General features: G+C 41.0%; 1 protein-coding gene across 1 annotated transcript; it reads right to left on the bottom strand.

The window, feature by feature from the left end:
- Nucleotides 1-428: 428 nt before the first annotated feature.
- Nucleotides 429-25,149, bottom strand: MICOS10 (mitochondrial contact site and cristae organizing system subunit 10). Its single transcript, XM_039508699.1, has 4 exons — nt 25,028-25,149; nt 4,328-4,375; nt 2,990-3,099; nt 429-677 (listed from the first exon to the last, which is right to left on the bottom strand). Exons 1-4 carry the CDS (start codon nt 25,092-25,094, stop codon nt 669-671), a joined length of 234 nt encoding a protein of 77 aa, XP_039364633.1. The 5' UTR covers nt 25,095-25,149; the 3' UTR covers nt 429-668.
- Nucleotides 25,150-26,458: the final 1,309 nt, after the last annotated feature.

The following is a 26,458-nucleotide window of genomic DNA, read 5'->3' as shown; positions in this document are numbered from 1 at the left end:
CATATGCATCTGTTCAAATAGTTCACTATGCAGGGGACAGTTTCAAAGCCAACTCACTTCAAGACCCTTTAAAGCTTCAAGCAGCAGCATGAGTTAGTGAGCCAGTAAAACAGTCAGATTTGCACTCTCCTATGCATCTGTTTGGAGAGGAGAGAACTTGGGTCTTAACAGCAATTGTTGTAGGGACAGGAATTTGTGTGCCTCCTAAAATCAGCTCAAGCAGCAGGGTGTCCAGCAAGTGATGTGAGATGGGGATATTTCTGTGAACTGGATATGGTGGGGGCTGCCTGTCAGAGTGGGAGGGAACACATAACAGCTGTCGTTTCACAAGGACTTGAATAGTGGCTTTAACCAGGTGGTCCCAGCTGCTAGTATTACAATGGGAGTCCTCTCTTTCCACTCACACGCAAAGAAGCCAAAACACCACGTGGGGGTCCACTTTTGTTTTATTTATTTCTCAGAAGAGTTCCTCCTGGCCCTTTCCAGAGAGAAAATACAAAACAAGATGCAGAACTTTGTTTCATATACATAAACAGCCTGTTGGAGTATAAAGAGCAACCGATAAGTGTTTCAGAAGAACGTTGGCTTACTCCATGGGCACTTCAATATTCCTGAGGAATAACCATGATTTCTCCTTTCGTCCCACTGGGATGTTCTTAAGTCATTAGTCACTGTTCCTGTAAAGCAAGAAGACTCCCATAACATTTTGTATCCTATAGCACCTTCTTCCTGAGAAGCTCAAAGCAAGCAGTTTAGCCTATAGCGCCCCCATGAGGCAGGTTAGAATTTTTATCCTTATTTGATAGATGGAAAAGCTAAAGCGTGGAGAGGTTAAGCAACCACATTCACCCAGGAAGTGTAGAAACAGAACCTAGATCACCCAATTCCTGATGTCATGCTTTATGCCACAATTAGTAGAACTTTACTGAATACATCTGGGGATACTTTGGGGGGCAGTGTCTGGATTTAAGGGTAGTCTCCTATGCAGGCATAATTGCACTCCACATTCATTTTGATAACCCAAAGAATGGATTCAAATGCTGTATAAGAAAGTTAAAAATCAAGTTCTGACACCATTTTCTAGGAAAACAGATGTGTGATAATGCAACAATATTTTCCACCCTGCTAACCACCAGAAGTGAAATAATTTCATTTTAATAACCCTGAAGCTTTTATCCATGACCATACATTTTGGAGAGATTAACCATTAGATGGCTTCATCTCTCCCTTCCCTCCCGCCAACACGCTCAGACTTTTTGTGCCAGGGAAAGCCAACAGAGACTGTGCTGGAAACTCTGTCCTCAGCTCTAGTGCCACGCAGGCAGCTGTGCTTCTTCTGTACAGTGTCCCTTTGATGACCTCATTCTCAGAGAGACCACCCTTGTTACAGAGCCGAGATTATTCTCTAAGACAAATATAAATCCTTGCCAGGCTAGACTCAAGTCAGCCTTCTATTTCTCAATGTTCTCAGGCAGTTACTTTTGCCATAACAAGCATCTTCCAAGGGACAGAGTGTTTCCTAGAGTTTCTGCATTGGGTGTTCACATACCCAGAGTCCTCAAACTGGAGAAATTTCATTCCAATTTATTTCTGACTGAAGTCCACAAAAATAAGCCGATACCCCACAATGGTTTTATGTTAAAACTCCCCCGCACTTCTGTGGCAAACACTCCTAAATGGATCTAGAACGTTACTGGGTTGCATTTGTTTCACTCATAAGAAACCAGCTACTCCATGTTTTTATCCAATATCATCTACTTCTCCAATATAAACGTTTGTTTAATGTAAAGGGTTGAGCTCTGCCATTGGCTGTGTTCCATTTCCAGTACAATATTCTGAAGCAGGTGGGTTTGCTAGGACTGTAAAAGCCTGTTGAAGGCTAATCCTTCAATACATCCAGGGATGAATGGACTTTATATTCTTGGGGTAAAAAACAGGCAACCAAAAAAAAAAAAAAAAAACCCTTCCAGGCCTTCTTTATCTATCATGAAGGAGCAAAAAAGGCACAAGATCATTTCCCCCTTTTGACAGGTCACTTTTAAGTTTTCTGGCAGAAGGTTTTAAGTGAGTACTTTGATGTTTTATAATGTAACTTTACGCATGCTCAGAAGCGTGCCTCTGCTACTGTGTCATCTCAGTGCTTTCAATGATATACCCCTTCACAATGTTTTCTGTGCATTCCACAGAAATAATCCCTATTTTATGTTTAATTTCTATGTGATGGAGTGGGGGGGGATTTTTAACACCAATGCAAAATCATTCTAAGGCGGTCACATTTTGTGACCATAATCATGCCTAACATCATAAAACTAGATTAAATTGTACCAGCCGCTTTGCTACTATCAGTATTCACCCAAGCCACTTACAACACAACCCTCTTTAGAGAGGCTTGACCCACAGTAACCTTTTTAAATTGTGCCATGTCTCGATTCTAATGATTCCAAATTCATATGATCAAACAATCTAGAGTTCACTAACATCCTTGAAGACAAAGGAGACTATTAGTCTGTAAATCATGAAAACACTAAGGCTCTGATCCTTCAATCAGATCCACCAGTACAGAACCCTGTGCAGAGCCCTACTGAAGTCAAAGGAGCTACCTACAGGCAATGAAGTCCTCCACTCATAGATCTGATTGCAAGACTGGGGCCATGCTGTTTATGGTATGATTAATTTCCCCATATTTCTAAACACACTTGTACATTGTAGAAAAAGAATCTGCAGCATCTAAGCTGATCCCGTGGAGATCCCAGTGTCTTCAAAAAGAGATGGTGTGTATTAGGTTTAATCATAAATAAGGCAAAAAGAGCACATTACATATTTGAAAGGATCTGAAAAGTTTGAAAAAAAAAATAGATGCTACACACAGGAGCTCTCCTCCAGCTAGTGGCAACATATTACTTCTACACTCATTTTAGACAGGAGCAGGAAGGAATATTTAAGCACTGAATGGTACCTGCATACATATTTATTTTACTCCAGTACTTACTTTTACAAATTTGCCATGGAGAAGATATGGAGACTGGAAATCATGCTGACAATTGGAATAAGCCATTCCTAATCCCATCCCTGACCCAAATGCAATAGGCCATGTCTTTCCTGTGTGTGGGGGAGGGGGAGAGAGAGAGAGAGGGGGAGGAAAAAAAAAAGATATTGAACATAACATGAGAAACACTGCATTAATTTCAAGCTCTAATGACAACTTCTTATCAAACATAATGCCAGTAAGTGGTAGATTACTGGAAAACATGCATTGTGCATTTTCAGGTTCTACATATTCTGAAGTCTCCTAAAAAGAATCTTAGAAAGTTGCGTTAGAAGGCAACAAATGTCATTAAGAGTCTAACGGGAATAAATCCGCTGTACAGTATTTAAAGAAGTCACATTGAAATTGCTAGGACAGTTTAATCTGTAGATCTCAAAAGTACTCTTTCATGATGAGTCTGACCCAGACTCAAAGTCTGTATGTATGGTTTTTTTGTTTTTTAAAAACCACACGCAGGCATCACCAGTAGTAAAAGAATCCTGCAACTGGAATTCAGTTAGCAGAATAGAATTCAGTCTTGTACTGGCTCTGCAGCATTAACAGAAGTTGTAAAAGTTACTGTTAACTCTTTGGAGCAGACATGGTTGTAAGTGTTGATACAGAGCCTAGCAAGGGCCAAAATTCTGACTGGGTCCTTTCACCTCTACCAGAATGATAAACAATACACACAAACAGCAAGTTGACTGAGTAGAAAAGTCGTTATTTTTCTGACAATTTTGAAGAATATTTCATAACTTAATTTTTCTAATGGTATGATCTAACAGAGAAAACAGAACCTGTCAATCTGCTGCAGTTTGCATTTTGAAGCCATTTGCCTCTGTGCCTAGGAAGAATCTGAAGTCAGGAACAGCATGTGCTCTACTACCTGTGCTAGAGTTGAAGATTATTCTAGTATCAAGAAAGTAATTTAAAAAAAATAACTGAAGAGAGTGGAGACTATGTAGAAAAAGCATTAAAACCCTTGCAGTACTGGTTAGGGCTGATGTCTAGACATGTGGCTAATTACTGTTTAGATGCAGGGTCTCTCATAATTCCAGAGCTTTGTAATCAGAAGCCTGACTCCACGCCCAGCCTGAGATGTTTCATATACAGTGACCTTGTTTCATCACACTTAGAAGTCTAGCTAATTTCACTCCAACTAATCTATTTGGACAAGTAATGGACTAGTTGGCGTAACATACTAATTAAAATTTACATGCTTCAAATAATTGTGTTTAAGAGGTGCACCCAAACAATCTAATATCATGACAAACAAACAGCTAAGAACATAGGGACACTTACTTTTAAAGAAGATAACTGAGAAAACAATTCCTAATCCAAAACCAGCACCTGTAAAGAGAAAATTGCAGTAAGGAGGAAGTTAGACAATAGGCACAAATGGAAATCAATTCCATTCTTTTCCTTAATTACTTGTTCTGGCTCAGGAATGCCATCCCAATCTTTTAGGTTTCTTCACACCTAAAGAGCCGGTAGGTTATATGCTTGGCAATATTTTTTTTAAATGCTTTAAAAGTTACATTTAATCAAATACAGATACGTACCTAAGAAACCTCCCATACATATACAAGAGACCACCCCTGGACATATCCCTCACTTCTTATTGTTATAGAGTGAATCCTGGTCCCAGCAAAATCTCTGGAAATTTTGTCACCGACTTCAATTGAATCAGAATTTGCTTCATTGTCAGTAGAAGAGAAAGTTCAAGGACACACAGATCCACCTTGGCTGCAAAACCAAATTAGTTTCCTTTTAGGTTTGCAGATTAATATCTTATTGTACTGCAAGTACTTCTTACTACTCTGACTACTTCAATGTGCGTCCTCAGGGCAATAAACTTATGATGCTTCCCATTATTCTATAGCTTGCAAAAGAAAGCTCAGGGCTGCTTTTCTTTTACATCCACAGCATTCGTTAGCCAGTGTAGTTAAACAGATTGGGAAGGAATGACACTTCACATCCTAGTCAGATTTTAAATTTTTTTTATTAAAGCTAATGTTTAAAATCAAATTTACACAAGTTAAGAGGGAAGGTACTATACCTCTGGGGTCAGGCTTGAGTTATGAGAAGTCATAAATATCAGTTACAAGGTTCACGAGATACATACATAGCACACAACCAGCATAGAGTCAGATTGGGGTGCAATAGATTTTCAAGCATCAGTGAATAAGTGGTCTCAGGTATGCCACCCATAGAACGTATTTAGAGTCCAAGTCAGTGTTGTTGTAGGGAATAGGTACATGGGTGGAGTGCATCCCTTTGTTTGTTGGGGGGGCGAGGGGGGGGGAGAAGAGTGGGTTATTTTCCCTGACCAGCGGTCTCGCTTACTCGTCCTAGTACAGATGGTGGCCCGTAATGTGCTCCGTGTAGATGTCTCTGGGACCACCTGATGGTGTCGGACACCATAAACTGTCTCATGAGCCGGGCGTAGCGCCGACCGACTCCACACGTTGTCAGCACTGGCTTGTTACGGGGGTCCCACATGCCCAAGGCTCTCACGACCAGGGTGTGGATCTGAACTTACACTGACTGAGTTGTAACAGCTCAGAATTTTTCCATCATCACTTGGGAAATTATTTAGAGTGTTTCAGAAAAATGCTTCTGTAACCCAAAGAAAATAATTCTTTTCCCTGGAAGATGACTATTACCAATTTTGCGAAGAGCTGGGGAAGTTGTCAGTAGATTTTTGTTATTTCAAGAACCATTAAACAAAACAGCTAAAAATTCAAGTTCAATGGGAAAGTTCTGCCTTCAATCACCTGGGCAAGGCTACTGACTTTAGAGGGAACTGCAAAGGTAGAACAGCAAAATTTGGCCACCTGTGCACTCATTTAGAAAATGAGCAAAGTTTCAAACACACTTAGAAGTAAAAAAAAGAAAGTGATTGGGCTTGAATTAGTTTAAGCAAAAAAAACCTCACCATTCTTAAAATTAGTAGCTCTCATCATTTACTGTCTGCACCTAGAATGATTATATTGTATGGCTCCTACTACATGCATCACTGAGTAAGGACTATCTTGTACTCTCACGGCAGGTTGGGACTTAGAATAGCTAAGGAAAATGGCCCCAGGACCTAGAGTGGACAACCACAAAAACACACGCATACATCTACAGCTTCTTCTGTGTGGGCTGAGCTCCCTTTTTAGTTTTGTTCCACTCCCCAGGCCAACTTACACTGCCTGCAAAGAACAAATAAGTAATGATAGCTCCCATTCTTTCATCAGTCTTTGCTCCAATAAGCAGCTCTGCACTTCGCTGCCTTAGCGAATAATCTGTGAAGCATCACAAGTGTTTTTATTATAGAAAAACATTGCATTTTAGGAAGTGAGATAATTACTTGATCTGAACAGAGACAACTGACCTTTGCTCTCAGAGAACCTAAGTTATCTTGTTGTAACGAGAGCTAGAAACAAGAATTGTTTCTGAAAGCTCTCTTCACTCTACCACAGAATTTCAACAGAACCAATTATCGCAGAGGTAACTTTACCAGGGCATTATGGTTATTACAGGGCAGGATTTCAAAACATGCAACTGCAAGGGAAGACGTTTGATGACAGCTTGCCAAGTGGTGCTAACATCAAACCCCCAGACATCTTAGCAATTGAACATTTCAGAGAAGGCCAGATTTTCACTCTCAACCATGTGCAGTTTGCATAGCTTAAAAAAATAATCTGAACTCCTCAGATGCCTGGTCAGACTTTCATGCATTTTCTGCATTGGGGACACTAGCAAACACAATACTTACTAGAATCTCGTGTAAACAACTAACCATTCAGACTGTATATAAAAACTCTGGTCAGTGATGCACAATCTGGGAGATAAATAGTGGGTCGCCATTAGCAATGGCTCATTTATGCCTTTTCCCCAACTGGAGCTTCTCTTCAGTACCTTTGCAATAGCACAGCTGGTGTTGGCTCCAACAGAATGTTTATGCTATTAAGGATAATTACTATCTACAAGTATTCATCAAATGGACGAACTGTTTGGCTTCCTGACCCCGGGCTCCTTCTGACAATCCTTTCCTACCATATGTGGCTATGCTGTCTTTTTGTTTTGGTTTGATTGCTGGACTATAAAATCTGAATCTGAACTGAAAGCGATTACTTCAAGAAATCAGACAGACAGCACTAGGCGTTGTTTGAACTGTCCAGCTGAGAGGGGTAGTCATGCAGCGATACTGCTTTATACTGCTTGTCCAAGAGGAATTCTCTCTGCCAATCCAAACAGTTAGGTAATCAATGAGAAATTATTTGCAGAATGACAAATTCTGCATCAGCCACATGCAATGCCCAAGTAGTTGCTAACGTCACCACATTTCCATGCTATCGGTCAAACTCAATCATGGCCTAAACAGAAACCCATCAATTCTGTTTCTTAGCTGGCTGGTAGGGAAACTATAGAGTGAACATACAAAGGCACTGCCTCTGCAAGTAGAGATCAATACAGGGCCAGGAATGGAACCCACATCTTCCCACACTAGGCAGCCAGGCTAAGCCATATTAGACATTTTAATACAGAAAGGAAACTATGTTCTGCTAGGGACAGGAACATATCATTCCTACTGAGCTCACTGCTTTGGTGCGAGTGCAGCAGATTAAATAGGTGACCTGGGTTAGGAAGAAAACAAGGCGCTCTAGTTATGGGCTGCTGAAATTCAAACATGTCACAGTGGTGACAAGCCTGGGTTTCAGGGAAGGGACGGGGATCTGGTTAGGACTGCCTCCTGTGAAATGACATGATGTCTATCTTTGAGGCTACTTCCTCCAATCTATTTCATCTGGAAGAGGAGTAAAATGGCAGATCAGTACTAGAAAATGGAGTAAGAGGTTTGGATTAGCTTGTAGATCTAGGGAGTGAATGAAGTAGGTGAGGGCTAAAGTCTGTTACTGTTAATGCTTTTTATCATCTCCATGAGGAGGAAGTTTGACAAATATGAAGCTAAAGAGGCAGAATCACAGAGTTTCGCTGATCCTTGTTCCTAATCCCAAAGGCTGTCAAGCATCATTCCACTCTCTATTGGGGAATGGGCTAGAAACTACACTGAACTCTCAACTGGAGGGAAATAATGTGATCAGGAACAGTAAGAAGTGTTCAGCTATTCTCCCCATCCACAGAAACCACTATTTACTATGGGTCTGCTTTTCCCTGGCTGGTTTTTGCCAGTAAATATTGGTTTTAAACTTAAAACCAGAAGACTTAGCTACTTGTAAGTTTGTATCCTGCTGGGTTAAGAAACTGTTACTGTGGATAATTTCTCACTCATCATCATCCCACTAGGAAGTAGTTGTGGTTATATGGTCATTTCCTATGCGTCTCCAAAAAAAGGGGGGAGGGGGAGTAATTCATTCTTGGAAACAAAAAGAAAAAAAGTGTGTTTCACTTTAATTCTATATAAAGTTACACTAGAGATAAACAATGAGAGCGCCTGCTGATGAGTTTTACAGGTTCAAGTTCTCACATGCTCAATTTGCTTTTAAAAAGGCAACATGTTGCTTCAAAGACCCTCCCACCTGATCAGAGACACTAACTCTACAGCTGTTTCCACTAAAGATTGGCACCTCTGGGCCAGGCTTTAACTTCATAACAATAAAACACGAAGGGTTTAATCTTACAATAAAAACAAAACGAACATGGAAAAAGCTAAGGGCTTGATCTGTACTGGGTTGCTTCTCTCGCCTCCCCCACCCCGCCACCTTCTTGCACGACAGAGCCTCTTTGGAAGAAGAGGCCACAGGAAAGTGTACAAAGCATTTTTCACCTTCTCTGACAGCTTTAAATGTTTAACTAGAAAAACAGCCTCTTCAGCCCTCTGTCTGTCATTTCAGTTTGAACCTATTTATAGTCAATGCCAACAGGGAACATTAAGATTCTACGTATATCTTTTTATTCTATTCCTGCCTAACAGTAGAGGCTGTTTACGTACAAGTAGATACAGAACTGGAATTAGGTCTCTGTGCCTTTTTTTTTTTTTAATACACTTTGGCTTGTGTACTTTCAGAGAGAGACTGATTTTGGGTATGATTCTATGTAATATTCAGAAGAGCACATGCCTCATAACCAACAGGATCTCATAAGAGGGTCTCAGATAATCAAAATCTTTGGGACAGACTTATGCCTCAATAACACATCCGGGAAAAGGTTCTTCTATAAATTTATCAGTGTTCCTTTCAATGCACACAGTTACCATGAGTTTTAATAGTTTGCCCAAACAGCAGTGGGCTTAAGCAATTATAAAAACTAAGTCACACTTAGATATGTTTTTCTTTTTAAAAAGACAGTTTGAGACTAAAGGTGAAAGGATTAAATATGCTCAGTGGCAACTGCTGTTACTATGTCACATAGAGGTTTTCCCAATTTCTAAATGCAGTTTTCTTTCGTAGTTCATTAGATAACTACATACACAACAATATCAAACGGCATCTCCCTCCCTTCAGGTTTTGTTCATTTACATAAAGAGCTAAGATGTTAAACAAAATGAAGACTAAGCTGCTGGTAGATAGCTACTTAGTTCTAAGAAAGTAGTAACTAGTAGTCTGTACAGGTTAAGCTTTCTGGATCTGAAGAGCTAGTCATCCTTTTGGGATCCAGACCTGGATAGGACGAGCTGGAAAAAAGGACAATGATCTTTCATAAAGCCAACTCGACTGGAGCAATGGCCACCATTAAAGTCAAGAAATTTCAGCATACCGCAATGAGTCAGTTTCACTGTTGAAGTGGTGGTAGCAGCAGCTTTGTTGCCAAATGGCAGCTGTCAGCTTTCAATTAAAAAGCGACTGAAACAGATAACTTTCTAAAGAAGAGATTAAAAATTCAGTGTGATAAGTTCTGAGTAACTATCAATGCAGTAGCTAGGTAAGGTATTACAACTTACAAAACCTGTATTTAACAACACTGTTTTGCATAAATATTATTTACAAGCAATATTCTTTTAATCAGAATTATGGCAGGGTGGTCCCCATCTTCTTTCCTTCCTTATCATGCCCCTAATAAAGAAGTTAAATTTGGCAAGACCTATATACAATAACTGTTGTACAAAAATGCCTCTGTATATTAGGACAGGGCAGTTCAGCAGGAATTACATTTCTAATAACTAGTTTTCATGTATTAGAGATGCTTAGGATCCAAAGACATTTAAGCAGACTCCCAACTATATTGCTCAATCTTTTTGAGACAGGAATCAGATTTTCTCTAGTGCCAATGCTCAATGTCTTTCTTTTTTCTTAAAAAAAAATAAATAAAAAAATTTCCCCCACCCCACCCCCTCTACCCTGTTGATGTTGTTCACACAGCAAATAGGGAAAACTGAAGGATGACACAGGGGAAACCGTGAAACTGACTATATACAGTGTCTTGTCAAATACACAAAGTACTCTAAAAATATACAGCAAAATGTGTTTTTATTTGGTTGTTATACTGATTTGAAGTACTTGAAATAGGTTTAAAAAAAATCCAGATGTAGTTGTGATTTAGTCATCCCTTTAAAAGAGAAAAGTCATCAAAAAACCCAAACATGACTTCCAGGCACCCCCAAAGCTACTGCTGTTTGTCTGGTGTCCCAAGGCTGGCTTTTGATACACGAAGGCTCTTCCAGCTTCTATTCAATACTTCCACAATGGAACAAAAAGATGCTACCCACACGCTTTCCAGGCATCCTGGATAAAAGCCTATACAATGGTATAGGCAGGTAGCTCCAACAGGAATTAGTTCATTCTACAGCCAATGGTGAAAAGGCTGATGGGGCAGAGGGAGAACATTCCCCCCACTCCTGCTAATGGGGGGGGGGGGGAAGTGTGTGTGTGTGTGGGGGGGGAAGGACAACACAAGAGTGGAGCCTATGCGTAACTCAGGCCAGCACACCATCTTGTCAATACTATACCAAGGCTTTTGTCCAGATTAAACACGTATGGATAATTTAGAGGGAAAAATGTTACAGTGGTGTCTCACTCACTAAAGGAAATGCCATGGAAAGAAGCCTAAAGCCTAAATCCTCCTCAAATCTCCAGCGAGGAATTTATCATTTACAAGGACAAGTGCCAGTAGTCCTTAAGTTCCTCAGAATTTCTTACAAAAATAAGTTTTATATATCAAGGAATTGAGAGCCAGGAAACATTCCCACCTACTGGCATCGTGTTGCAGGGATAAAATAAATGAGTGGATGGTTTAGGACACAAGTTGGCTGAAGTCCCTTTCCACTGGCTGATTGGACTTTTTTGGCAACATCACAGCTATGTACCAACTTCCCAAGAATGCACAGCTGGGACCTCATCACTGCACAAATATAGCAGACCAGGACGTCAGTATATTTGGCTTAATTTCCATCAGAGCAGACCTTCTCCTTCTGGCCAGGCTTTTGAACAAGCTGCACAACCATAGGAATCCAGACTCAGAACTACCCCCCAATTTCTCTTCTCTCCTTGCAGAAGAGTCCCACCCTGCAGCTGTTGGGGTTGAAGTGAAGGCCAAAAAGAACTTCAGTTCTCTTCCTGCACACAACTTCAGCTAGTTAGCTGACCAGATGGAGCTCTGAAGGAGGGAAGCATCTTCAGAGCTGCTTCCAGACACCTATAGTTGGCCAAACAACTGAACACAAAGCTGATCCCCAACTCAGAGGGCTATTCTCCTTCCCCAGCTCCCTTTCCAGAATTGCAAGAGTTAATGTTAGGAGCCAAGCTCTGAAATTACAACTTCAACTCCAACCTCCAATGGCTAAATGAAGATGGACGAGTGTCCTGGCTCAGCGTTGAGTCCTCGCCCTGGTGTAAAGCAGTATGAGAAGTAAGCAAGACGACATTCCCTTGCAGTTTGAAGTTAAGTCCTCCATTAGCTGCAGCATGTGTAAGGAGAGACAAAACAAAGAGACAGCAGCAGAGAGCAACACATAGGAGCAGCAGAGAGCAACACATAGGAGCAGCAGAGAATTCAGAGGAATGAAAAATTCCTGCAAGATAGGGCCCCAAAAGCAATTACAAAGAAGGGAAAAAATAAAAATCACTTAGTTTTAGGGTGGGAGCTGTATCGAAGTTCAGCTACCACCTTTTAGATTGGGTTAGAAAGTGCCCCCCCAAAAAACTAAAATTTGAATTTCCAGTTTGAAAGGGTAAACACCCCTTGAAGTAAAATACTGAAACTATAAGCCGTCTAAGAGACAGACATCTTTTCTAGGATCATTTCGTACCCCAAGAGTGCCCATCTGTCATTTACTTAGTGCTTTTTCCTCAGAATTGGCTTCATGGGCACATTCTATATTGTACTGAGAAGTGATCTCCCCTCTTAAAGTTCTAACTTGTTCTCTCGCCTCTCTGAGGAACAGGCTTCCAAAACAAAAGGGACAAAAGAGGTGTCCCACTTCTCCTCAAACAAATTATTTATGCTCCAATGGCTGCAAGTTTTGTATGTTGATAGATGGAATCAGCACACCTTAGAAATGCCCCTGTTGTGACTTAGTGAGGATGTAAAACCTGCCAAGTGAACTGTCAAGCTACACTGAAAATTGAGTTCAACCCAGATGGTTGGGGGGGGGGGGGGCAGTCAGCACAGAAATAGTCATTCCCTATGTTTTCACTAAACTGTGTAGGTCACTTTTTACAAGTGAAATTTGACCCTTTACACCCTAAGGACAATACCATATAGCAACAGTTTATAGATAAATGTCAAATATTTCTAGCCTCTAAACAAGAACGTACCTAAATAGAGTTGCTTGTGTGTAACAATATTTTTAAGGCAATAGGGTTATAGGCGTGCCCATGTTTAACTAAGGACAGAGCTTTGTCCACTAAGGGTAATGAAAGCAGTATTTGACATTAGTCTTTATCTGTGCCTTTGCCAAGGACTCTGATGACTTACACATATGAGGAAATTAGAGACTGATGTAAGGAAATATGAAGTATTCTAAAAAGTTTCTAATTAGCTGATTTTTTTTAAACCACAGTCTAATTTTGCTTACGAAGACATTACAAAGGAAGCAGCTGTACTCAGCTTGATGTATACCAAGTCAGGAAGATCTGAGCCGGGGGAAAAACAGGGAGCAGAAATTTTCTACATTTGAGTTTGATTATTTTTCCAGGGATTTTTGGTTTAGGGCCCAATCCTGATCTCGCTGACGTTCCCATTGACTTTGATGGAAGACAGATAAGGCCCTTATTGTATATATTCATATGCTACACGTCTGTCTGAGCAGTAGTCCTGTGGATCAAACGAGTGAAAACTGTCTCTGATCTTTCCATCCTGAAGTATATCAAGTTGCACTTCCTGTTGCTATTATTAAAATGGCAGCCCCCAGAGATTACACAACTGCCCAACTGGCAGTTTAAATGTTCAAGTACTTTCAAATGATGTTTTGAAATGTGATTATTTAAAGTAATTTTTCTGTAGTTAGGCGTAGTACAAATTACTGCTGATTGTCTTAAAAAAAGGAGGGGAGAGAGGGACACTTTAAGAGTTCTTACACAAGACAAGGCAGCAATACAAGAAAACCAGATACAGCTAAAAAGACAGTTTTTACAAGGTTTTTACTCCAAATGATAGCTGACATGCAAGATGACATTTGAAATCAAGCAGCAAAATAAATAAATAAATAAATGGCAAGATAGCACTTTTTGTTTAAAGAAGTTGCACAAGCCATTTACGTTTATGCGGCACAATGGGAGACGCTGGCATGAAAACAGTGAGCTCTCAAACCTACAGTATACCATTCTGTATACAGCTAATTGAGTTTCCATAAAAATGGAGTTTTACTATTAGAGACAGTTCTAACATTTATATTTCAGAAGTATATTTAGTTTACTTTCCAAGTTTGCATTCAATTTCATAAACTAAAATTCTAGAGAATCACGCAACAATGGATTATAAGGGCAGAGCTAACAGGTTTTCAAATCTGCCAATACCATATCCACTTGGTGAAACACGTTTTTGAGCAGTATTTAGAACAGGGGTCGGCAACCTTTCAGAAGTGCTGTGCCGAGTCTTCATTTATTCACTCTAATTTAAGGTTTCGCGTGCCAGTAATACATTTTAACGTTTTTAGAAGGTCTCTTTCTATAAGTCTATAATATATAACTAAACTATTGTTGTATGTAAAATAAATAAGGTTTTTAAAATGTTTAAGCAGCTTCATTTAAAAATTAAATTAAAATGCAGAGCCCCCCAGACCAATGGCCAGGATCTGGGTAGTGCGAGTGCCACTGAAAATCAGCTTGCGTGCCGACTTCGGCACACATGCCATAGGTTGCCTACCCCGGATTTAGAAGAACCATTCAATGGAATGAAAATTGAACAGGGTCTTTATCCTAACGCATCTTCCTCATTTTAGTCTAATGCATCTGTGTGCATTTCCCCACCCCTCAATGTAAGAACATATGGGGACCTCTATTCCAACCTCTCCGCCCCCCAACCCTCCCAAGTCAAACGAGATGGCTGGAGGAGTTGAAAGCTTTTGACCACTCTTTCATAATGAACCATCTTTTTGATGGTTAAATTGCTGCCTTTTTATCAGAACAGAAGCATGTGGGATCACCAATTATTGTCTTTGGCCTTCTGCTAAAACATATGGCCCATGGGTCGAATACAGCACATAATATATTGGAGGGCCTCCACTTAAATTCATATTGTCCATTATGAAAGAAAGAAGCTTGGATAAAAACTTTCTGGCCCTCAGGGTGGTAGAGACAGCCTTACAGATGTGGTTATACAAAGCAACATACTTAATGTGCTCTAAAGCTGTAAAATATTAATTCAATTAATTACCAGATGCAGTACATAAAAAGTTGTGTGACAAGCCCCATTTTCAGAAAGGTCAATAAAGTTTTACTGGTAAGTACAGAGTATCATAATCCCATTCATAACCACAGGAAGGATTACCAATAATTGCTGACACTACAATACAGACAATGAATCTTGCTGAAAATCGTTCAGACTACAAAATAGGCTGCCACTAGAACAGTTTGAAATTTTACCCTCAATATTTAGGGAAACATTGAACAAAGCAGACAAGATGATGCGAGCCAAGAGAAACCACATTTCAGCTGCTGTAGCAGCTAAAGTGCCTTTTTTCTCTCATAAAAAAATTATTAAATGAAGATTAGAGGCATTTCATGCTCAGATGTCGAAACAAACAGAGGATTAGAAGGAAATTAATATTACCACTATAGTCAGGGTGGGTTATTTATAAGTTTTTAGGCTGCAGCTTGGTCATGTACAGGCATATGTTGAAATAGTAAAATATCCTCCAAATAATGGATTTCAACAGAAGCCAAGAAACCAGCAACTTTCCCAGGGTTACTTCTTAGTGACAAATGGATTATATTTTTTAAATCATTTACCTCACTTAATCATTTGAAACTCCTTTATACTACAGTTTCAAAGAGGGACCTTTGCTGTTTTATACATTCCTGAGACCATCAACAATAAGAAACAGTTGTTCAAACTAGTACCCTTTTGTCAAAGTGAAGAAAATCTGCCAATCTTTCAGCAATTATTGTCATTCAGAATAAATACACATTAAACTCTATATCAAAGATGTCTAGGTAATCAACAGTACGGAAGAAGTAGAATACACTTGTATTTACCTCCCCATCCTTAGTCACAGTAATAGTTCATGATATAACTTAAAGGAAAAAAGTTCACATGGCCTTTTAAAAATCCCCTGTAATACAGCTTCAAGCAAGAGCTTTTGCCATTGTGTGTTGACATTCTAACTGCATGACTAAATATTACCATTTATACATTCCACAATTCTCTAAATTTGATATTGGAAGTAGCTATGCCATTTTCAGCCTATTAATTAATAAGAATTAATTGATTAAGTGATGTTTCTCATATAATCTTAAATGCATAAATTTAGGTCAACATCATTTAGAACAGTTTTAAAATGTCACTTAAAACTCCTTATATTTAAAGTGAAAGAATAAAGATCTAGTTCTCTTCTCACAATTCACTCAATTTGGAAAATAAACACTGACAATATAAAGAAATGAAACTGACTAATGTATTGCTTTTTGGTTTCATTTTGGATTGTAAACATTGCAAATTTTTTAGTTCAAACTACCTAAGTTCTTCTCCCTTAAGAAGGCCAGACATTCTTGGTAAAGCTAGAAGTTAACATATTAGAGCCAGCAGGTGCAATCCTGATCCACTCAAGTCAGTGGCAAAACTCCCATTTACTTCAATGGGCCAGGATCTCACCAAGCATGTTCTATTGATGTCTTCTTTGTTTTTAAGAAGTATTTATGTTTCAAAACAAACTGCACACAAGTGTCCAACTGATCTGAGGCAGCACAGATCATGTGGCACACCTTAGAGTGTTTCCCCATTCTGATGGGGAAAGAAGGAGCATTCTTATACCTTCCCTCAAGGCACATGTCTGTTGCTGAAAGCCAGGAGTAGAGAGAATTTATTGGGATGACTAATGGGGTCAAAAGGGGGGATATAAAGACTTGCAAATTGGGAGGAAAAGCATTAGGAGGAAGAGACTGGAGCATGTGTGTGTAAAAAAAACAAACAAAAAACTGGTGGCAGGAAAATATAGCATGTCTAAATAAGAAACATAAGCGGGATCATGCAAGCTTATTAAGATTCATGACAGGTATTGCATTCAAGTCTCTGAAGACAGTAGCAGTTCAGGTCAACCAGATCAAATGCAGAGAGGCTGCCAAAACAGCAAAGAGGAATCTCAATATGATAGTGCACAGGAGTCAGGAAGTCAACAAAATGGCCTCCATTTTCAGTTTTGCTGATTTATAAAGGCAGTTTGCTTTGAAAAAAAAGCTGACATTTTATATTTCTATGGTTACACCAGTATCAAAGCTAATTAAAAAAATATGATGTTAGGCTTGTCAACGCACCTTGTATTACAAGGAACTATTTTTTCAACCACTGGCAATTTAATTTGCAAAATGAGTGAAAGCCCTGACACATATTTTCTCTGATACAGTCAGTTCTGTCTAGAAGAAACCTGCTCAGGGTTTTGCACTGATTATACTGAACAATCATGATATAGCTTTCAAAGCACCTAGCATGACTGGCAGGCTACATTTAAATTAGATCCATTAATGTAGGTTAGACACTTGGATTTAGAAGAGGTCTATTTTCGTAGTACATCACTGAACAAGGACAAATGGCAATACTGTTTTTGGTTCATACATTAGGTGAATTATTTGCTTATTGCAAGTTCTCTTCATTGTAACTTCTCAATTACTCCCTAACTGATATGTTTAAAGCCTTCTGTGTCCAAGTATTAAAGTCTCCCTCCTCTGCCTGCAAAAAGTTTACCACTATTTTACTCTATGTAGAATCTGAAGTTACTAGTGTCTTTCTTAGAATCTGAAGTTGCTAGTGCATAATCTGCTTGCCCATAAATTCAACCACCTAAAGAAGACTCCAGAATAAACTTTTAAGTTGTGCTTTTGCATTTTAAAAGTCAGACCTGCAAAATGTATTTCCCCCTTCTCCCCTCCATACACGAACACATTTGAAAGATATTTTTCTCTTGATAAGCAGGAAAATCTCTTCCCCCTTCCCCAATAAGTGTAGGCAAGCAAAATGTGTGCTTGGGCTGGTAAATATTCTCAACATTCTGCAGGCTGGGGTGAACTGATTTAGGAGAACCCAGATTACAACATGGTTTGGCTTGCCAGAGTAAACCAGATTTAACTGAGCTGTAACTAGATTTAAAATTGGGGGATGGAGAGAAGTGTCCTAGTCTAGGTCTCTACCTTGGCCTATCCCCAGTGGCTGGCAAAAATGTGTTACAATCAAATTCAGTCACAACTGAGTTTAAACCACACTTAATCATGGTTTTAAAGCGCTGTGCAGATATACCTAAAGTATCACACCTTCTTGTCAACTGCCTGAAATGGACGACTCTCATTACCACTTCAAAAGTTATCTTTCCTCCCTTGGTATCCTGCTGTTAAGTGAATTGTCTCTTAGACTGACCTCACACTTGGTAAGGCAACTCCCATCCTTTCATGTATTTATACCTGCTCCTGTATTTTCCACTTCATGCATCTGATGAAGTGGGTTCTAGCCCACAAAAGCTTATGCCCAAATAAATCTGTTGGTCTCCAAGGTGCCACAAGGACTCCTCGTTGTTTTTGCTGATATAGACGAACACAGCTACCACGCTGAAACCTAAAGTTTTACAACACTCTTTGTTCTTTCAAATAAACCACTGTCTAACCTGGAAATGAAAATATGTTCTAATGTGATGGAAAACAACAAAGTCTAAACAAGTAGAAATAACAGTAAATTATGAGATGCAGACAGAGTAGCAACTCAAAAGTCAAAAATAAAGTATTGCAGTACAAGAGGATATGTATAAATATATATTTTGGACAGTTTACTTGGAATCATTCCAGGAACTTAATCTCCAAGTAAAACAATACAGTACAATTACAAATAAGCTGCCTCAAAACAACTGTAGAGGAAAGCATGACAAACTACACAAAACAGAGGACTGGCTGTGCAAGCCCCAGCCATAAGTCTAAAGTTTACCGTTGCTAATAAAGACACGTCAGCAGCAACTGTTGACTTCCTCCCCACTCCAATGTATGAAAATTGCATCCTATGTTCAGTACACCACTGTTCAAAGACTGACCTTTGCGGCTTGCTGAGACAACAGAATCTGGAAAACTCTCCAACAACCAGGACTTCAGAAGATTCATTTTCCTTTATTTGAATTATGTCAAACGGGAAAATTGTACAGAGCTACCCAAAATATTTGTTTTTCCCCTAACCATCACGTAGAAAAATCTCTCTGGCAATAAAACAAATATTTTTATAGAATCCACAATTAAGGACACTAACCTTATCCTCAGTTTGGATCATCATATTAAATACTGTGAGATCCGAAGCCATTGGCTACCAAAAGGAAACAAAGGAAACTTTGGGTAGCCCACCATTAATTGATGGTATCCCATATATTTTAATCAAAATTATCTGATCTTCAAATGAGAATTATTCATTTGATTTCTCTGTTTTATTTAAAAAAAAAAGCAAAAAAAAAGCTATTCACTCAGCATTTTTTAATAAGTGAATTTAGTGCACAGAGAAGTACCGGGGGGGGGGGGGGGGTTTACAACCTGACAGCCCGAGAGGCTGAAATCTTCCATTGACAGAGTATCGGTAGCCACAATGCAATGTCAGTTAGTCACCATGTCCATCCAGTCCTTGGTAGCTCTGCAGAGACTTCTAACAAGTATGTCAGTTGTGGTGATACTTTGTGAATTTACCACCTGGGCATCAGGCACTGGACTAAGGCCACCAATTCATTTTACACTGAACAGCCATCACTACTTTCAGTAGTTATCAATTAACCATCAGTAAGCTAGATGGCTCATGTACTATGCCTATGCTTTTACAGTTCATATTGCATCATTAACATTTAACAATACTGTATTACTAACATAGCAACTTTAATGCAAAGATCTCAGAGTGGTTTAAGCACCTCAACCCCCTCATTCCCAGATCGGTGCAGTGCACATTTTGGCAATGTTTCACAAGGGTCTATAATGGGCAACATTTTGCATCCTTAACATCAAGGCTTTACATTTCATTTCTTCTCCACAAACTTTCAGATAAAATATCTTCCTATAATCCTGACAGTTTCTTTTGACCACCCATCCAAACAGCAGTATCAAGTATAATCATTAGCCGAGAAAAACAGCCTAAATTTACACATTTAGCTTTTGTTTTTCCTCTCTCCAGTCTTCTTGCCATACTAGAATACTTTTTTAAAAACTGATTTTATGGACCTATTTATTTAATCTTGGGATTTGTTTTAAATCATTCATCTTATGTACCCTGCCTAATAGTAAGCTACTTGAGCAGCTGCAGCAGCGAAGCTGGTCTCCTACACCTCAGATGGCAGCAATGGCTAAAGAGTAGAGTGGAAGTGGAGACATTTCTGCTAAACAGACTGCAGCAGGCCCATTTTACACATGTTGAATTTTGATATAGAGTGAAGTTAATGTGGTTTGTAAGAAAGCTACATAATGAAATGATTGTGAAGTACCATAATCGTTTTCGTATATATTCAGTGTATAAATACTATGCTGCTTATTGAAGATCATTCACTTTTTAAGAAGGGGCAGTATGCTGGATATCAATTTTCATGAAAGATGTTCCTCTTTAGGATTTTTACACAGTCTGCTACAATTCATAGCTTTGATGGACTCTGATGAGTTTTACATCAATTCTAGTCAAAGTTCTCTCAGTGATATCACAGTAATAAGATGTAATTTTTCTACAGTTTACTGCAGATTTTATTTACATTACACACAAGATAAACATTTATCAAACATTCTTTGGATTGCAGAAATACATTTAATCCCTGAAATACTGTATATCCATTAAAAAAGCAACACTGATTAAAATAAGTGAAAACCCTACCGAGACAAAGACTATTTGTTAACCTATGTGTGAGAATAAAATTAAGACCAAGAACATATAAATCCTGAAATGTAATATTTCTAACTCCCGTTTAGTTTCCTTCAATAAGGTTTTGGCACCATGTCACAAACACATGTAACCAAAGCACAATCTAACAGAGCCAAGATTATACTTAATTTGTTGAGACACAAAAAAGCATCCTCCCATTTTATATTTTTTGGTCTACAGCTCTGAGCACTCGTTACAACTACTTTGCTGTCAATATATCTTGATAGCTATTTGGACAACGGTTGAAACAAAAGATGTAATAAGAGTTCCAGGAAATAAACTGCAGAATCAGCAACTGCCCAAAAAGCAGATAAGATTGTATAAAAAGAGGCTACAAATAGTTATTTTATCATAGACAGTATAAAGGCCAAATACAGATTAAGCCATAATAAAAAACCTGCACATTATCTGGTTTTTAACTATTATTTCAAGAGGCACCTTGGTCTACTGAACTTACTATAGGCCTGGAACTCCCCAGTTATATTTCCAGGGCTGTCACTGCTTCGCTGTAACACCTGGGACAACATTTTCTGTGCCGTTCCCTTTCTGCCTCCGGTCTATAAACTGAACACAATACTTACCCACCTGAGAAGTTGTGTTTTAAGGGGCAGGACCCAATCTTGCAAGATGCAGAGTGCTCTCCAGACACTACTTCTCTTGAAATTGTAGGTGCTTGGCAACTTGCAGAATCAGAGCTTAATGTGCATACATAGCTTTGAAAATGCAAAGTGCTTAACTTTAAGCATGAGAGTAGTCCCATCCACTGTAATGACAGCACTCACACATGCTTAAAGCTAACAACATACATATGTTTGGTGGATCAGGGCTTCAAAGACTCAACAAACTAACTGTTTATCAAGACAATTCCGGATTTGTCATCAAACTAATCAGATAATCCTTCTAAAAGGAGAAAGTTATAACTGAGGAGTCATGACCAGATAACAAAATTAATGAGGTAGGAAGAATGGGGAAAGGCTGTTTCACAGACTTTTTCGTGCAGCACTCTGACAACACTACTATTAGTGCCACCAAAATGAGCAAAATAAGTGCTTCCAAACTACAGAAAGTAGAGAGAGAGTGTGTGTGTAAATAAAAATTGGCTAAATAAAACTCCGTAAGTCCCCAGTTCAGCAAGATTTATTTACACACGTACCTAACTTTAAGCACTAGTTCTAGTCATTACAAAGAACCAATGCCTGAAAGTATAGGCCCACCTGGTATAAATCTGATCCCTGATAAAGTCAAGGGCAAAACTCCTGTTGACTTTGGTGGGGCCAGAATTTCACTTCAGCTGGGAAGTCAATGATGTGTGCATCCATGGTGGTGTTTGTCTTAGGCCTTGTCCACACTACGGGGGTGGGGGTGGGGTTGGTTGAGAAAAATCGATCTAAGCTATGCAATTTGAGTTACGTGAATAACATAATTCAAGTCGATGTAGCTTAGACCTACTTCCCATGGGGTCCACACTAGGCAACGTCAATGGGAGACGTTCTCCTGTTGACTCCTCTTACTTTTCTCGATTCAATGGAGGAGTCGACGGGAGAGCGATCTGTGGTCAACGTAGTGGGTCAAAGACTCACTAAATCGACCACCGATGCATCGGTCGCTGCGTGTCGATTCCCCGGTAAGCGTAGACAAGCCCTAAGGTAATGAGTACAAAACAGGTCATCTTAGAAACTTAACATTTTGAATCATTAAGTTTTCAGATCAATTCAATCTCTTTCAACATACTTATTCAAAATAGTATCTCAATTAAAAGTAGAATCAACATTTACTTTAAAATAATCCTCCTCACTTATTTATTGAAGACTCTCCTGTATTTATGATCTAACTGTTACAACAATCCAGCCCTTCCTGTCTTTAGTTTTACTTAGAAGTCCTCTCTCTGGATTCCATGAGAGAGAGAGATTTCTTCTCTACTAATCTTATATTGACAATTAGATTGAATCAAAAGACATATTCCTGTGAAGTAAATTTGTATGGGTCTTCACAAAATGATTGGCAGGAAGTGGAATATCTGTTGTATTGTATTCTTGAATTTATCGCTAACTGTAGTCTCATGTGCAAAGGAATTATTATAGGAGGAGCTGGTAGTGACCTCTATTTAAGTTGCCTAATATCTTCCATTATAAGAGATTTTTTCAGTCTTTTTTTGGAGGAAAATGAAACTATGCTGGGAACCTTGGAATAGGCAGCCTCTCCAGGAGGCTGGGAGAGAACAGAACCAGGCTTCCCTACAACAGAACACATGGCTCCAGTGGCCCATTCCTCCTGGGACTCCACCTCTAGGGGCACCAAATGTGGAAGATGTTCCCCACACTACCTGAAAAGGGAGGAGAGGGGGCAAAGAGAGGGAAGTGCTGGATCAGGTTCCCCCTTGGCCACACTCTAGACCAGTGGTCCTCAACCTTTCCAGACTACTGTACCCCTTTCAAGGGTGTGATCTGTCTTGTATACCTCAAGTTTCAGCTCACTTAAAAACTACTTGCTTACAAAATCAGACATAAAAATACAAAAAAAGTGTCACAGCACACTCCTATTGAAAGATTGCTTACTTTCTCATTTTTACCATATAATTATAAAATAAACTGACTGGAATATAAACAGTGTACTTACATTTCAGTGTGATACTTGAACCTATTTTTCACTTATGAGCCTTGTCTGACGCCAAAGCCCTGCCACCCAGGGCTGAAGCATGTAACTTAGCTTTGCGTGGCCCCAGGCAATTGCCCTCCTTGCCACCCTCCTAAACCCATTCCATGATCCCGCCGGGGGCAGTAACCCCCAGGTTGAGAAACGCTCATCTAGATGAGAACTCCCAGGAGTACATGTACCTCTGGCTGAGAACCACTGCTCTAGACCCAGCACATGGCCCCAGAGGCCCATTTCCCTCACCTGGTATAACAGCCTTCTGCTGCAGCCTGTTAATGTAGTTAGTCCTGTAGCTCAAGCTATGCTGAAGGCTCACAGTTCAAACCCTACCAGTGATTCATGGGGAAAGGAGTGATTGTTATAGTTGCCCAGAAAATCTGTTTTTATTCCTTTCTATAAAAGAGAAAGTAGGAAATTACATTTTAAAAAAACCCTTACTATTCTCAACTTTGCAACCTAAATACACCTCTACCTCGATATAACGCGACCCGATATAACATGAATTTGGATATAACATGGTAAAGCAGCACTCCAGGGAGGAGGGGCTGCATATTCCAGTGGATCAAAGCAAGTTCAATATAATGTGGTTTCACCTATAACACGGTAAGATTTTTTGGCTTCCGAGGACAGCGTTATATCAAGGTAGAGGTGTAATTTATTCTTATATGTAATTATATTATTAAAGTAATACCTCTAGAAGACATATTAACAGTATTTGGACCAAAAAAGGCTTTTGAGTTTCAGTCTAAAAACTGAAATAATTCACCATCTAGATGTAAAGGGTTACTAGTAGATATGAGATCCTAATTGAGGTAGTCCATTACTTTGATTTCCCTGTTTCAGAATAATACTTGCACCTTTGTATTGCAAGATCCAGACATTAGACTGAAAGCTGTTCATATAATGTACACTATAAAATATACAGTTCTGCACCATATACATTGCTCATGCAAAACAGCACATAAGATAGTATCAAAACTTTTGTTTAAAAAAGTTATGTTTTATGTGCATGCTGACAGAAGTATGTTAGCAGATTTTTAAAATTGTTTCCCCATCTTGAGTGAAAGGAGCAAAGACAGGATCTATGGCAAAGCAGGGCCTCATGGAGCCTCAATAGGATCAGCCTACTGTTTGGGGGTCTTGTGCTCAATAAGAATGGAGATCTTCATGGGTTTCACAGACCCGCTCATCTTAAAAAGGAAGTCACCAGGAGGTCAAAAGCAGGTATGAGCGAATCAACAGGGAAAGAGAAAGAAATAAAAAAAAGACAGGCACAAGCACTATACAGCTGGCACAGGAAGAACCTTTCTGCACTGGGGAGCCACGTGAAAACCTTGCTGCTTCCAGACATCGCTCTCTTGCTTGTCATCAGAATTTCACCAAGGTCACCTTCTCCACTAACCCCCTCTCCAACTCACACTCTGCACTAGCACTTGTGATACTGTAATAAAGAAACACCTGGGAGGAAGGTGGTACAGAAGAATACTGTGACTATCTAGCAGTGCTCAAGAAAATGAGCCCCAGGCACTGGCAGCGCCCTGCAGTTCTTACCCATGCAGCGCCCTGCAGTTCTTACATGCCTTAGGCTGCATGTCCCCACCTGAGCAGGAAAGCGGTGCTCAATCTCCTCCTGAAGTGACAGAGCCTAGATCTACCCAGGCCTGTGTAAGCCACCCTCCCTCCACGGACCCACCCAGGGTCCCGGGTCCCCCTCCACAGACCGGTCCCGTGATGTACCCTCTCCGCTCCACTGCCCGCCCAGGGTCCGGCCCGGCCCCCCACAAAGCCACCCAGATCCCAGGCCGCACCCCGCGGCCTAGCGCAGGCCCCACGGCAGGGCTACCTCGGCCTCCCCGTGCCCCAGCGCCGGGGCCGCCCCGGCACCCCAACCCCCCTTACCCAGCTTGACGACCGAGTCGGCCAGACACCGATCCCACTTCCTGCCCAACTCGCCCTCCGACGCCATCTTGTTCCCTCCCCCCCGCAGTTGCAGCGGCGCTCGCGGGTCACTCCTCGACTCCCCCCGCCTCCCCGCTTTGGGGCCAGGCAAGCATCGCGAGAGCTGCTACAGGCCGGTCCGCAAATCTCGCGAGAACATGGAGCTCTCTCCGGCCCCCGCTGGGGTTGCCAAGGTTACCGCTGCTAGGCAGGCCCTGGCTCCGATGTGGGCTTGACCTTGGGAGCAGGCCTGGGGTGGAGATGCTGCCTTTGCAGTCCCGCCGCCTTTCCCCAGCTCCCCATCCCATAATCATGAGGAGACTGGGCTCCACACCCCATCCAACCCATGGGGCCTGCTCTATTCAGCTACCCCCACCCTCTTGCAGGGGCCAGCCTGTCCCCCAGGTCCCCTTTCCCCTGTAGGGTCAGGTACGTCCCGAAGGACCCCTCCCTCCACCCTGTTAGAGGGCTCAGTCTTTCCTACAAGACCCCGGTCTCCTCACAGGGTCCAGTCTGTCCCATGGGACTCCCTTCTCCTGGGAGGACCTGGTACCTCCTGCAGGACAATCACCGCCATATGGCCTTCCCATCCCATGACACAGACAGGGCTGGAACCTAGCTACTGTTAGGCTGGGGGAAGTTGGTGTTAATCAAATAAAATAAATACTTAAATACAGGGGCGGCTCTAGGAATTCCACCGCCCCAAGCAGGGCGGCGCGCCGCGGGGCGCGCTCTGGCGGTCGCCGGTCCCGCGGCTCCAGGGGACCTCTTGCAGACGTGCCTGCGGAAAGTCCGCTGGTCCCGCGGCTCTGGTGGACCTCCCGCAGGCATGCCTGCGGATGCTCCACCGGAGCCGCGGGACCAGTGGACCCTCCGCAGGCATTTCTGCGGGAGGTCCACCGGAGCTGCGGGACCAGCGGACCCTCCACAGTCATGCCTGCGGGAGGTCCGCCAGAGCCGCCTGCTGCCCTCCCGGCAAAATGCCGCCCCAAGCGCATGCTTGGCGCGTTGGGGTCTGGAGCCGGCCCTGCTTAAATATTCATTGGACCAGAGAGAGAAAGGGAGAATGACTGAAGTCCAGTGGTTAGGCCCCTCCCTGAGAAGTGGGAGTGCCACAGTCTAGTCCCCCTGGTCCAATCACTTTTTCATTATTTATCCACAGTAGAACAGTTTCAACAGGAGTGACTGAGGGAGCCCACATCAGATTATCCCATACCTCAGTGGTTAGAGTACTCTCCTGAAAGGTGGAAAACCACCGTTGAAATCCTTCCTCCACCTCTGACAAGAAGGAAAGAATTGAACCTGGGTCTCCCACATCCCAGGTGAGTGCTCTACTATCATGCATCCATAGGATCAGTGCTATACCCCCCACCTTTGGAACAGTCTCTTGGA

The sequence above is a fragment of the Mauremys reevesii genome, linkage group 21 (genome assembly GCF_016161935.1).
Source record: "Mauremys reevesii isolate NIE-2019 linkage group 21, ASM1616193v1, whole genome shotgun sequence".
Classification (NCBI taxonomy): domain Eukaryota; kingdom Metazoa; phylum Chordata; order Testudines; family Geoemydidae; genus Mauremys; species Mauremys reevesii.
This window is presented reverse-complemented; position numbering and strand designations above follow the sequence as displayed.